The sequence below is a fragment of the Mycteria americana genome, chromosome 2 (genome assembly GCF_035582795.1).
Source record: "Mycteria americana isolate JAX WOST 10 ecotype Jacksonville Zoo and Gardens chromosome 2, USCA_MyAme_1.0, whole genome shotgun sequence".
NCBI classification, from domain to species: Eukaryota; Metazoa; Chordata; class Aves; order Ciconiiformes; family Ciconiidae; genus Mycteria; species Mycteria americana.
The window spans coordinates 127,926,829-127,941,140 of record NC_134366.1 but is presented as its reverse complement, the minus strand read 5'-3'; the positions used below and the strand labels follow the sequence as shown (position 1 = coordinate 127,941,140).

Genomic DNA, 14,312 nt, shown 5'->3' with positions numbered 1-14,312 from the left:
ATTCAAGTACCATGGGCACTGGCGTACATATCATTCCTCTTTACTGTCACCTACTCACTTCATAAAGATCTTGATATTATTTCTCTGAAAATTTCAAAGGTGCAGAATGGAGAAGGTCTGTTCCTCAAGTCCAGTAATACTCTACAAAGTCCCTTGAAACGCATGGCTGTTTTCACTGCCCTTTCATTTGATTTTAAAGGAACCGAAAAGACAAATGCAGATTTCCCCCCCCAGATTAATTCTGTGGTAGGTAGCATGACATACTTAACAGAAATAGGTGACACTGAATGTATTTCTAGATAACTTTTTGAACTGTCCTACACAGCGAAGAACATAAATCAGACTTGCCTGGCAATGCAAGCAAAGACTTTTAGAATCAGGAAACTAAAGTAAGGCTCTGAAATTCCTATTTTAGGGAACCAAAACAAAGACCCTTAACTTGAAAAATGCTGAGCATACAGGAACTTTTAAATTTCCTAACCAGAAATATTGTAAAATACCTTCAAACAGCCATTCTTAAGAACCTAGCCATCAAGTTTTGTAATTTTATACTATCAACTACTTGTGGATCTGTTTTTCCTTAAATATTTAAATTTCTCTCCCAATGTAGAGCTACAAAAGATGTTCTTAACATTTGCAATTCTATACAGATACTGAAATTTTAAAGCAATTGTCAGGATCACTTGTTCCTGAAACATAACTAAACTTCTTTTTCACTAGTCTTATGCTGACTCTCTCCATACCCATGCTTCTTTTCAGTGACAGACTATCTGTGTTGGCTGTGTTTTCCTAATACTCTGAGATCATTTATTTGGACTTGTTGAACTGTAAATGCTTGCTTCTGGATGGAACCCAGGACTATGGTCTATTCTGGCTGCTATGGGTCAGCTCCTGCTCACACATTAAAAAATCCGAGGCTTGGACTTTTCCACTCAATAACCTAAAAGAAGTCAAGGAACACACATTAGGATTATTGTATTTTCACAGTTGATTTTATTCTTTTCCCTAAAGACTCCATACCATGCTGCAAAATGCATAAGTAAATAAGTGAAGGATGAGGCACTGCATACAAGCCTCTCCACCATCGCCCAGATTTGCTCCTTTAAAAGCTAGAAATGTACACATCAGTAGTAAAGATTCTGCATGATGGATGTTGGGCTGAGAGTTCACAATCAGGGGGCATGAAAAAGTGATTTGCAGGAGTGATCTGAGCAGTTGGGATAGAATCAGAAGCAAATGAGACTCTTTACAGCAAGGCCCAATATTTGGGAAAAAAAAAGTATCTCCTCCTTTATATTAATATCAACAGTCATTTATTTACTCAACATAACAGTATTTCCTATTAATAGAAGTCAATTATCCAATATATTCAGCTTATTTTCAGATGTGCTTTTTCTATCTGGGACCTCAAATTGTCCTCTGCCCTGGTGGTAGATGCATGAGGATGCTCAGAGGTATTGGAAGAAAGCTCTCAGCTGTTTGTTGGAAAGACATGGAGATAAGACTCCGAAGGCTGAACTAAGCTCTACGAGACCAAGACAAAGGACACAGCACAGAAGGGCTTCAGAAAGGTAACCTGTACACAGAAATTCACATTTATCCAGGGTGTCAACAGCTTCCAAAAAGGACAATCCAGGTATTTTTCCCCAACGGATATATGAAACAACTGTTGACTTCACCACTGCTGGTGAGTCGATAGGCACCTCCCATGCTGGGAGCATGAACTTTCAGTACTTAAAAGTAAACGGTTGTCATTTAACTGAGATATAACAAACTCCTCTCATCAGTGTCTGTTGTGTATTTGTAGAGTACCAGTGTCCAGGAGTCTGAATGATCTCAGCAAATGCTGCTTTATACTTATGTCTAGCTCAGTTTCCATAAAAACCAGCCGTACTAATAATGTACTCTGTCTCCACAAGCAGGTACCAGCAGGTATCGGTGCCTGTGACTCCGCCTACCTTCCTTATCACGGAAAGCTGTCTCCAAGGTGGTGGTGCACAAAGGTATTGCTATTTGGTGGTCCTTCAACTGCAAGCCATGCCATCTGACAAAGGCCAGGCTTGGTAACAGCACACCCTCTGCGCACCAAGCAGTGATAATACCTTCATATTTATTTGTGAAGCGCCTCGATACAAAGACCTGTGTCGCTGTCTCTCTTCATCCACGAGTGGCAAAGGAAACAGCAGGGAAAAAACAATGCCCTGGCTCTGGCCTGGGGATGAATTTTTTCCGGTGCGTCAGTACTTCACTTCCATAGACTGCACAGCTCGGGGAGTGCCAAGTGCAGGAACGGATGATGTGAGCTTCAGGGCATCAGTTCTATTGAAAGCCAAGTTCCAGGACTGGGGGGAAGGAGGGCTTGTTTTCACTGCAACTAAAGCTCCGCACTGAAGAAAGGCAAACCCAGAAACCCTGTGTATTCGTGGCCGGTTTTCTCCGTGCCAAGAGAGCACAGCAGCGTGTTTTCTCCCGATGCCATCTGCTGGCTGAACTGATACGTAAGTCTGGGCTGACCTAAGGAGGGCACACGGACTTAAAAGAAATCACAAGGCTTAATTGACTAATACTTATAAGGTCCTTAGTAAACACCGGAGAAAAGCCAAATATTTATTTAAGATCGAATAAAAATGTGCAGAAATATTTTACAGGTTTTAAAAAGAAAAAAGAAGGAAAAGGACAAAAGTTAATATTTAGATAGCAGAGATTTAAGAAACTGATTTGCATTCCGTTGCTTAGATGAAAACTTGTGAAAAGAAATTAGCTTGAAAAGCTATTGCTGTCAGAAGCAGAGCCATCCCTGATTTTGTACAGCCCCATGCAAAGACAAAATATCTACTCAGAACTTAACAAGTTAAATAATCTGCACGACAGTACTAGCTGAGGGAGTTTGCCAGGTGGGTATTGGATATGAGAAAAGGTCATTGGATTATAAACTACACAGGGTGGCACTGTCTGCTTCCTGGATTTGGACAGATTTGGGCAGAAGGGGCTGCCATTTGCTGCTAACAAGACCCCCAGATGGTACCACGACTGAAATAATGATTTCATTATTTGATAGGAGGCTGGACAAAAGATGGTGTTTAAGAAGCACTGTCCTGGTATTTCTGAGCAGGCCTATGAAAAAGCTAATGGTTGCCTGCCCTCTAACACTTTCACCCTAACCACCAGTACTCAAAGCTCTTTGCAGAGAAAAATGCTGAAAACTTTTTAAAAATTTATATATAATATAATGGCTACTGAATTTCCATTTCAGGAAGGCCTTCCAGACTTCAAAGGATAACTGGTTTGAGGAACATAACTTGGACTGGTAGCCTTTCATGTACCTCGGACATTTAATTTCTTCTGCTATGGGGATGGGAAATAAGGGAGGTGTATGCCTGGATGCGGAGTTGTTAAGTGTGTTCTGGACAGGGTTGCAGATGGAGGCAAGGTACGAAAATACACCCAGCATTAACTACCCAAAGCAATATAATCACTTTCATCCACAAACTATTCTACTTAAAACAACTTAATATACAACACCTAGTTTTATTTTACTAGTATAAGATGATTAATACTTGAGTATCAGAAGTCATGCAGACTATGTCTTACATCATCGTCATTTAAATATCCTTTACAATGGACCGATTTTTCTCTCACATTTCTATTTCACCAACCTGTACATATGATGGATGTGCCAAGCAGGATCTCCTGCCTAAGGCACTGAACATAAAATAAATAAACAAATGACAAATATTATTTTATCTCTTTATTTTTTTTCAGAATATTTTAATATTGAAGCCCAAGTTGTTATTTTCAAGGGATAGGGAAGGGGAAAAGGAAAGGGAGAAGAGAGAGGTTATGAAGACAAATTATTTTATTTAATTTATGGTTTTGTGAATGGTCATTTCTGTAGGCAACAAAATGTTGTTTTCTTAAAAAAAATAAAACAAACAGCACCATTAAAGAAAGCACGATCCCTGAATTCTAAACAAAACACTTGTCTTGAAACAAAAAAATTGCTAAAATGCTTGTTTCACCCAGTCACGTCTGGTGGGGTAACAAAGCGAAGCGTAACAGCATTAAACTGCAATCCCACTGAAACCAACTACACCCCCTTCTGAAGATTCAGAGAACCACTTTCCGAGCTTGTCCTGTGGGAATAATATTTTCTTTGGTAGAGGACTGAAGGAGGGTATTTACTTCACTGAATGCAGATAGAAAAAATATCTATGCACGTTAGGGATCTCCCCAATAAATCTGTATTTCTCATGCATGTTAGGTATGAGTGGATTTCACATTGCTGTTATACTGCAGGAGTAATACTGCCCCATAAAGGCATAGAATGGCTAATGTCGAACAGATGTAAACATTCAGAATACTGACAAAAAAAATACATACACACAAAAAACCCTGTACTGAAAATGTGAGTCGAGTTAAGTTTCCGTAAAGCAGAAAAAATATTTTACAGCAGTACAAGAGAATTATGGCAACAAAGTAAAGCACTTTTCTTGTAACATTCATGAACAGTACAAATACAACAAAGTTATTCTACGACTAAATTATTCTTTAACTATCAAATATAGTACAAAGCGAAATATTATGTGCTATAAAAGAAGCAGCTCCTTAAATTAGACTAAAAAATGCTTTTTTTTTTCGTTGGTTTTACAGTGACAAAGCATGATGACCGAAGACAACAGGATTTCATAGATTCAGAACATTTAGCTACACAGGTCCATGATAAATCCACTGAATAGTTTGTTGCTTCCCCCCCAGTGTTCTGCAGAGCTGCAGAAGACGAACTGCTGCGCTGCTGCCAGGAGACTGCAGAAGTCATTCAGTGTTCAGAGCAGGGCCGTTCACGTGTGTCAGCTAAAATGATCCCTTTCGGTGACACTTCTCAGCTCATCCCGAGTGTTTATCCTGGTACTTCACCACACCTTGGAGAAACTGCTAAACCAGAGGCTACAATAACGATTCTGAAATTGTGCGTGTGTTTACAAGGGGAAGGGGGTGCAGCATAAGGTAATTTTACTTCAGAAATTGCATTATAAAGCACCATATGCACCAGCTTAAAAACTGTGCAAGGAATTGCAGGGCCCTGAAAAACCATCTGCACGTTCTGTAGCTTACCCAACATGCACCGCCCTCAAGAAGAAAGTCTATAGTACAGAGAATATACCCTTTGCTTTATGGCTCAACCTTTATTTTTGTCTTTTAAATGCTATTTCATGTACTAGACCTCAGCAGATAAATAAAATGCAAAGAGGGAGCATCCAGTTCACCATTTCTTAATTTTTTTTTTTTAACATTATTTCAAAGGGAGTTTCTGCTTGGAAAATTAGTTCAGAACAGAAACACACAAACACACACACTGCAAATGCCCTAACGTTATCTGCATATCTCACAGGTATGCAATTAAAACAATAAAGAGGGAGGAAAGAAAAAAAGTGTTTCTCCCTCTCACCCAAAAGTGCTGCTCCAGGGGTAGGAGTGGGGGAACAATTTTGGAGATTTAAAAAAACCCAGTAAATTATACATGATGGACATCGGGACACATACGTACGTACACGCAAACACAGAGCAGTGTGTTCTTAAGCAATTCTTTCACCACTTCTCAGTGCATAAACTATTAACACCCCACGGTGCAAAATGTATGGTCATTAGAAAACACAATGACATTGGGCCTGAAACCTGGACAATTAAACAAAAAAAGAAGTCATTCAAAATTAACCTCTAAATGTGATTGTGTTCTTATTGAAGACCAAGGGTCACTCTCCCCCAAACATTTGTGTGATAACAGAATCCAAGTAAGGTTTTCAGTCACACTAGGATTCAGTCAGGCTCCTGTATCACCCCAGTTGTTCTTGAGTATTTTAATACCCTAAAACTATAATCTGTAACAACACTTCACGACTGTTGCTAACTAATTGGTCAAATTTATTCCTGGTGCAACTCCAATGACTCAAGAATGAAAAGAGTGGAACTGCACTATGGAAGAGTTTGGTCAGTTGTGTAATATAACATAGCACCGTCCAGTGCCATTTTAACGCCATTTTAAATAACATTTTATCATGACCTCACACATGCAAGTTGCAATCCTGATACAAAAATGACAATACGACATGAATGAGTTACCTACCACATTAGTCACACTCTTATCCTTCAAACAAAGTAAAACTATTTTGTGGCTGGAATTTATTTCTGTATTATTTCAGTCAATACAAGAAGTATTTCAAGATGCAAGTACAAACAAATATTGACTTATGTGCTGTAGACAGGAAAACCTGAGCTAGAAATAAGGATTCCCAGCAGGCTTACATAAACATAGGTTATTAGAAGTCTAAGACTGCTTGCTCTCTTTATTTTAAATAGAAGTATCCTACCTCTAGCAAGTATAAATACAACGTAATACAATTCCGATACAAAGGCTCCTCAAACATGAATTTGATATGCATTAACTGACTACACTCATGCTTACTCATGAGTATTTTCCAGTCACTGTTTTGCCAGCAGCTGGTGTAGCACTGGATGCTAATTTCCATGTGGTTACTTTTAGATTTTTGCTTGGCTGGCTTATTTTCCTACCAGAAGACCTGAAAGTGCTGAGAAGCCGTTTCTTAACTCACATGTCATATTAAGGAGCACTTTTGTATAGAAAAAATATATTATTGTATCAGCAACAAATTTGTTAGTGTAATTATAAATGGCCTTTGTACCACACAGTGTCAAAAATAATATTGATATGTTGCTAATTACAATAAAAGAGAACATCAAGGTGCACCATAGAGCTTCCTATGACAGGAATGTATGTTGTAGATATTCCAGCTCACTTTTAAGACAATAAACGGCATTTATCATGTTTGTGAAAATGGTCCCACAGGAAAATAAATGTGGTTCTTCCATTCAGTAGAACCTCACTAATATGCACCCATGTGAGGGAGACCGGTTGTAGCTTATGAATAAGTATGCAAACAAAGATGATATAAAAAAAGTATAGTGTAAAACATAGTATACTTCTTATTTCCTAACTGTAGTTCTATCATTCACATTAATATTTCAGAATGCAACAGTAAATGCATCACAAAATCCAAGCAGTATTACATCTCACACATTCTTACTACATTGCTCTCTGAAAATTGTGGAAGGAAAATCAGTTTTCTTGAGCAGACTGTAAGGTCTTTGGATTAGTGAGGTGCTACTGTAATGGTAAAAATAACATTTCTTTCTGATGCTGACATTTGGGCAGACCCAACCACATATTGGCAGATGGATGACTTGCACTCCACATTTTGTGTTCTTGAAGTGGGAGTAAAAAAACCCAAGGTATTTTCATCTCCCCAGCAACCGCATGTGCTTTATCCCTTTATAATATTTTCCTTTTAGGTGAATAGGGCCCCAAAATTATCGTTTTTCTTCTCTGCTGTTATGGTGGTTAGCGCATCTGGAATGCAGCTATAGTCCTAAATGTAAATACAGTACTGGATAAATACTGAAGGTTACTTTAAAGATGCAGTATCCCTTTTAAAAATGCCTTTTTGCTCCCAAATTTCTAAAAGGTAGAGTAAGGGGTCTGAATTCCTTTGAGAAAAAAAAAGTCAGTGTCGTAAGTAATTCTAAGAATTACTTTAAATGGCAAAACTCTGAGATGTTATTTAAATAGAGGAACTCGCATAAGAGGAAAAACAACTGATAATCTAATATTCAAGCAATATGCAACTAGAATCTTTCGTCATTCATTCATCATAAGAATGCATCATTTTTAGGCCATGGAAAGGCTAAAATGTCCAGAACCTACTACATTAAGTCTGATCCTGTTTGTTGATTTGTCAGTCCCAAATATATATATATATTTGGGACTGACAAATCAAGTGGACATATTAGAGAGACAAATACAAATAAAGAATATTTGAGTGGGAAACAGGAAGAGAAAACAGGTTTCTAATCCCCAGTAGAGAAGTTACTTTCTCCAGACCCTACTGAAGCCATTGTGATTCCAGTGTTGGTCCCACTAACCCATTGCATATACAAATCTTTCTCAAGGAATCAACAAGAAGAGACGATGAGTAAGATTTGAGTTCCATAGTTCCTGGCAGGCATGTAAGGAAACTCCTCTAACAATCTAAATTCCTCTTTTTTTTTTTTTTTTGCTAGGTGAAGTGACTATATTTTAGCCCTAATAGTGAAAGTCAATTGAAGAAAACAATCCTATCAGCAGAAAAACGGCAGACTGACTTAGAAGCTATGATGGCCAATACTCCGCACCTTGCCACTACCCCACTCAAAACAGCCGCTATTCAGTGTGTTATTCATTCTGCATAGTTACTCCACTTCTTGCAGTGTTATTCTTCCACTGATATTTAACCTGCAGCTTGTATCAACTATCAAAAAGTGGAGAAAAAACGTGCTGCACTTTGTGCAAATAAATAGAAGCTACAAATGACATGCATTAATGCCTTTTTTAGCACAGCAAGAGAGCTCACAGAAGCTTCAGTAACAAGGCTATCTTTTTTTTTAAACTACTTCTACAGGTTTCCTCTTCTTCCTAGAAAATGGCACTCAGGCAGGAATAACTAAATTCTGAAAGCACCACGTGGAAGAAAAAAAAAAATTTTTTTAAAAAAATCAATCAACTAATTGCAAACCATTAGTGGCCTGAAATGTTCCAATTTCTTCGTTCCTTTGTCCTGATCTCCCACGTTGATAAGGGATACTGCATCTTTGATTCAGTTCCTACCGTACAACCAGACAAGCTACACACAGTTTGGAAGGCCCTATGCAGTCATCATGACAGAAGGCTCCGCAGCCTTTGCACACGATCATGGCTTTCAGCCTGCAAGAGCATTTCAGTTCCAGTTCATCGGCATTGCTACTGTCAGCAAATTTCTGAACTGGGATCTGCGCGTTCGGGTTAGACAGGCCTGTGGCAGTGTTTGAGCCACTTCCTAAAATCCCAATCGATTTCTCAATTGCAGATGCTGCCCTTTTGAAGCTTGTGCTACCGAAGTGTATTGTTGGATAATTTCCACAGAGCTGCTGCTGCTGCTGCTGCTGCTGCTGTGGGTGCTGCGTCTGTATTTTCTGAGCAGCAAGTTGGGTAAAAGGCTTCTGTGGCTCAGAAAGTAAATAGGAAGAGAAATCTGCATTTTTTAATGCAAACGCTTTTAACTGTTCTTTCACTTCGTTCTGATCATAGGAAGCTTGTTTCATGCCCAGTTCGCAGCTGCTGCTTAAACCTTCCTCAAAAGAAATAGGTTCAGATTTTATATTGCTACAGATGCTTGCTGGCTGAGGCCAACTAAGTCTTTTAGTGGTTTCCATAGTAACTGTCGGTTGTTTTTGATCAGAGGGGACTTCTGCATTTGGGTGAGGAGGGGGAGGAGGTGGCAGGGGCGGAGGGGGAGGAGGGGGATGCACTAACGTTTTACTCTGCAGAGTCTGAGAGGCACTGGCAATGTCATCACCTTCCTTAATTTGAATATTAGGGGAAAACACACTCCCTAGCCTCAGCTGGTGAGCTGCTGTAGAAATATTCACATCTCCCAAGCCCTTCTGTTCCAGGTGTCTGCTAAAAGCAAATGCGTTGCAGCCAGGTGGGCCTTTTGAAGTAGTTTGCAACAAAGCTGCCGTAGGAATGGGGCCTCTTGCAGCCATGGACATTTGGTAAAAATGCTGTCTATGTGAGGTACTAGCTTCTGCATGAAAGCTGCCGTTTTTATCAATGTGAAATAAGCTCTGCTGGAAACTGCATGAAGGCAATGGCCTCTTCTGCTGCTTGATCTCTGGGCTATGAACGATTCGGCTCTGAATGGCATGTTTGTTCAGCCACTCCTGCTTAAATGGCTGACCATGCCCTAGCTGATTCATGCTGGAACTAATTACACAAGGAGCCACTTTAACATCTGTGTCCATTGACACCTTCCCAGGCTCACATTTAATTTGAGCATGTTCCCCTACAGTCCTGGCCATCCTCTTTTTCGGATGGTTTTCACGCTTTCTGATTTGTAGTGGGGCTACGCTGCCTGCTGTAAATCCTTTACCATCTGGATTAGGAGAGTTGGAAGGATGTTCAACAATATTTCTCTCGGACACTGCTGTTTTACATACTGAGGTAGTTTGCAAAGGCAAGGGAAGCCTGTTAATTTCTAGTTTGGCTCCTGATCTGGGCTGCGGCAGCACTTTCTCTAAAGGCAGATTGCCTTGCAGTAACTGTGTCACTAAAGGATTGTTGGCCTCCACTGACGACAAGCGACAGCTAGAGCCCCCGGCACTGCTAACTCTCTTTAGGGTTTCTGTTGTCAGGGACAGGGAGTCTTCCATGGAGTCCGCAACGGATGTCTTGGAGGTCTGTGGTGGCTGCACACTCGTGGCTATTTCTGCAGTCTGGGCAGGCATTTCAGGTCCTGTAAAATCCTCAGTGTCCATCCTGAAGCACTTGTCAGACTCATTAGTTTCCGATTTAACAGGAACAGCGATGCTTGTCAAAAGACTCCTGGATTGCAGTTCTGACATTTGCGTGTAACTGGAAGGTTCGGTTTTGACATTTTTTAAGCAGTTTTGCTCTGCGTATTCCTTATGCTTACTGGAGTTAAGATGGCTGACCACTGGCTGGTCTGTACTCATGGCCTCTTCACCATGCCAACAAATTCTATTGTTAGTGTTATACTGATTGGCACAGGCAGCATCTGCTTCATTTTTAAATGCTGAAGAACCTCTTAATTGCTCAGCAAAACCTTGGCTGGGAGTAACCACCTCGACTAATTTATCTTGAGGAGCAAGAGGCACTTCTCGAAGACTTGAGCAACCTGCCTGCAAGTTCTTGCTGTCTTGCTTTGCTGTAATGGTGATAAAGCTGGAACTGTGCTCGAGGCTTTCATTAGAGACCACTTCAGGCCTGCTTATGACAGACACCTGAGGACAGGCTATACTTTGTAAGGCAGCTTCTGTCCTTACAGGTCTGCTCTGCAGGTCAATGCTGTTCTCTGCGTTTTCAACAGAAGAAGAAAGTGACAGACTGGAATTCAGATTTGTAGTGTGGTCAACAATGACTTTGCAAGGTATAGACCTATTCATGGCAGTTTGTGTAAAGCTCACTGGCTGAGATTTACCAGAGAGATCCATTCGGTTTCGTGCTCCAGAGCTTTTTTCTAAGAGATCAGCATTTAATTTAGTAGCATTATCATAAGAGCTTATTGTCACCATGTTACCAGTAAACATTGAAATGGGTGGCCTTGCAACAGAATCTGCTACTGCAAGGGCCTCGCTGCAACTTAAAGCTGACCTAACAGTAGTGTGAATGGAGACAGTGCTTTGCTCGTTGCACCCAGTTATGGCTATCTTATCAGAAGAAAATCTGTTGGTAGTCCCCACTGGGGGAATCAGTACAGAACTACCAGAGAGATGATTTGGCAAATTATTTGCAATAGATGAAGCTGGCACAGTGGCATAATGACTGGAGACTGCATTATTTGCATTGCTACTTGGTATCGGCAACCTTTTGTCATCGATGGCATTTGATAAGACCGTATTGTCTATGGAGACTGGCACATTACTGTTATCAATACATTTTGGTCCAACAGTTATACATGGAGTATCAGCCCCTTGGATGGTTTTCAGCATATTTATATTACAAGCTGAAACTGCTGTGTTTGCACTGTCAACAGACATTAAAACAGAGGATTTATCAACAGAACTTGCAAAAGAAAGTTCTTTAATTGCTCCAGACATAGCAGTGCTGCAAACAGACACAGAGACTGAACTTTTATTATAAAGCACTGGCACACTGTTACTTTCAGCAGAGGTAGATGAAATAATTTTCTCACACAATTGTGGCATAGGTATATTTTCATCAGAACTGTGCACAGATATCTCAGTAGCAGTTTCTGGTAATGTAGCTGTGTTAAGTGGCTGCTGCAATAAAGTGGTAGTCTCACGGTGATGAGCAGACTTGTTGCTAGGGGACCTGCAGTTAGGATTAACTATAATGACACCAGTAGAACCTTCAATCTTTGTGTCAGTAGAAGTTGGTATCTCCAGAGACGAGGTACTTTCCTTTGAGCTAAACTGCGACTTTGATTCTTTATTAGTCTGAAGTAAATGAGCTCTGGCTTGATGCTTTGCAAATAGCTTGGCCTTTGTTTGCTCCTTGATGTGTGCCAGTGTTCTTGTCTTCCCACCTTCGCATGGGGTCCCCATTGCTCCAGAGACTATGCTTGCAGCTGCTGCCACGGCTGCTGCAGCTGCAGCTTCTCTTTGGGCTCTTGCTTGCTGAGCTCTTGCTTTGATATCCGCAAGAGTTCTAGCCCCAGTGTTTCTCCCACTGCTGACCGATGTACTTGGGGAAACTCGAGGTTCTGGTTTAGAAACAGGTTGGCTCTTGATGATGAAAGGTGGTCCAATTTTTGAAAGCTGAATCTAAAGGAAGAAAAAAACCAGGAATTTTAATGAGATCATCGACTTGCTAAAATCACCAGCTGTCTCTTAAAGGGTCAGAGAAAGGTAATGAAGGGAATTACTGTTCAGTGCAGCTGGACAGAAAAATGCTAAAAATTAATGATATTTACACTTCAGTATTTTATCATCCTCCAGCATGAATAACTGACACCTGTATTAGCCTACTCACATTGATCCTTCTGACAGGAAGAAAGATTGAGCTGGATGACAACGTGATGCTTATCTGATACAATTTGTCAGACCTGTTTTATATGCGGTGTATCTAACTGAGAACATCAACAAGCCTCGTGCAGTGATACTGGAAAAGAGCCTACGACTAAAGCACTTGCTGCAAATGTGTGAAAAAATAACGATCATATAGTACTTTTGCTCCTTGGACTCCAGTGACTAAGACATTAGGAACACCCTGTCTTTCACTTATATACCAGACAATAAATCTTGCTTTTAGACAGGATGTAGCAGTGTCTCCACTGAGCCTGTTTTTCATGTTACACCACAGAGCACTTTAGAGTAGTGGTATAAAAGAAGTGAATCACCAAAGGATACGCCTTTCTGTTCCTCACTCACAATTTTAAGAGACTTGCTTTAGTACATCCTTGGGATACCTCCTACACTACGGCATTTCAAAAATGAAATCCTCAAACCTACAAGTATTAAACATGCAAATATTAAAGTTTTAAATACCTAAAATTTTAAGCAAAATAATAACCTGTAAAATCCCTGGGATTATTAGTATGTTTCCAATTAGGCACATCTGTTTTCAGGATTAGAGATTAAGAGTCCTGGGGCCACTTTATAACTCATACACTCTCTCAGAATACCCAAAGGTTGGCAAAAAACCCATTTCAATTTCTTAAAAGGGACATATGTTTACCGGCTGTCCACAGTAATAAGACTTAGTGGTTAATGCTGTGACTTCTCTTCTGAAAGGAACTGGGAAGAAAACTAGGTAGTATTTGTAGAAAAATTAGTCATAAGGTATGATGGGAACTGAGAGCCATATAGCAGAATGATTTAGGAGAAGCGGGGTCCTTTTTCCTCTTTTAATTACAAAGAATAGGGGTTTGTTGGTGAGATGACCCCAAAGCCAAATATTTGTAACACAAAAACATACTAGAATTGATTGTCCAAAATTATTTTTTTAAATGCTTCCCAGTTTTTCAGTATTCTCATTCACTGGCTGGAGGCTTCAGGGAGATTCAATTCTTAAGACTGTGCAAGGCTGACAGCATCTGATTTTTCATAAAAGATCAGTGGAAATCAATATTAAGATGGTATTGTAATATATAACCATTTATATAACCATACAACTCTATGCTGGTCTGGAGGGCTGGAATACTTCACTTTTCCTAGCAGTTAAACTTTTGGCTTATAAATAAACACTCCTAATGTTGTGACGCTTTAACATTTACATGAACATATTTTAAAGAATATCACAAACTCACAATTACTTCAAAACATTTTGCTGTTTCAGTAGCAACTTTTTTCAGTTTCCACTTTGCATCACCAGAACTGCTAAAGCTCTAAGTGCTTGATTATTTTTATTATTATAGTCACATTTTGCTTTTTTATTCCCTAGTGATGTATTTTTCTTTGTGCTTAGAGAGTGATTAGAATTTATTAGGCTAGATAGAGACCTTCCAAATATGAAAGAGTATCACTAAACTCAGAATGGGCTAACTTCCAATTGCATCACTGCTCATAAAAATAAATTAGTTGAAATATGCTGCCACACTAGTGATTAAAACAGTTAGCCTGTTTGCCCTCCTGGCCATATTAACAATGTTCAGTGATTGCAGCAGTTAAAAATAAATGCAGAAAAGGGCATTTCTGAATAATCAGGAACTAGTATTGTAAAGTCAATGGCTTAAGTTCAGCAA

The 14,312-nt window shown here is 39.7% G+C and overlaps 1 protein-coding gene across 6 annotated transcripts in view; it reads right to left on the bottom strand.

The window, feature by feature from the left end:
• Window positions 1-3,747: 3,747 nt before the first annotated feature.
• ASXL3 (ASXL transcriptional regulator 3) overlaps window positions 3,748-14,312 on the bottom strand; it is a 131,572-nt gene continuing 121,007 nt past the window's right edge. For all 6 annotated transcript variants that reach the window (XM_075494572.1, XM_075494567.1, XM_075494568.1 and 3 more), the window contains one exon: window positions 3,748-12,393. In XM_075494572.1, coding sequence (XP_075350687.1) covers window positions 8,713-12,393 — 3,681 coding nt within the window. In that variant the 3' untranslated portion in view covers window positions 3,748-8,712. The remainder of the gene's footprint in view (window positions 12,394-14,312) is intronic.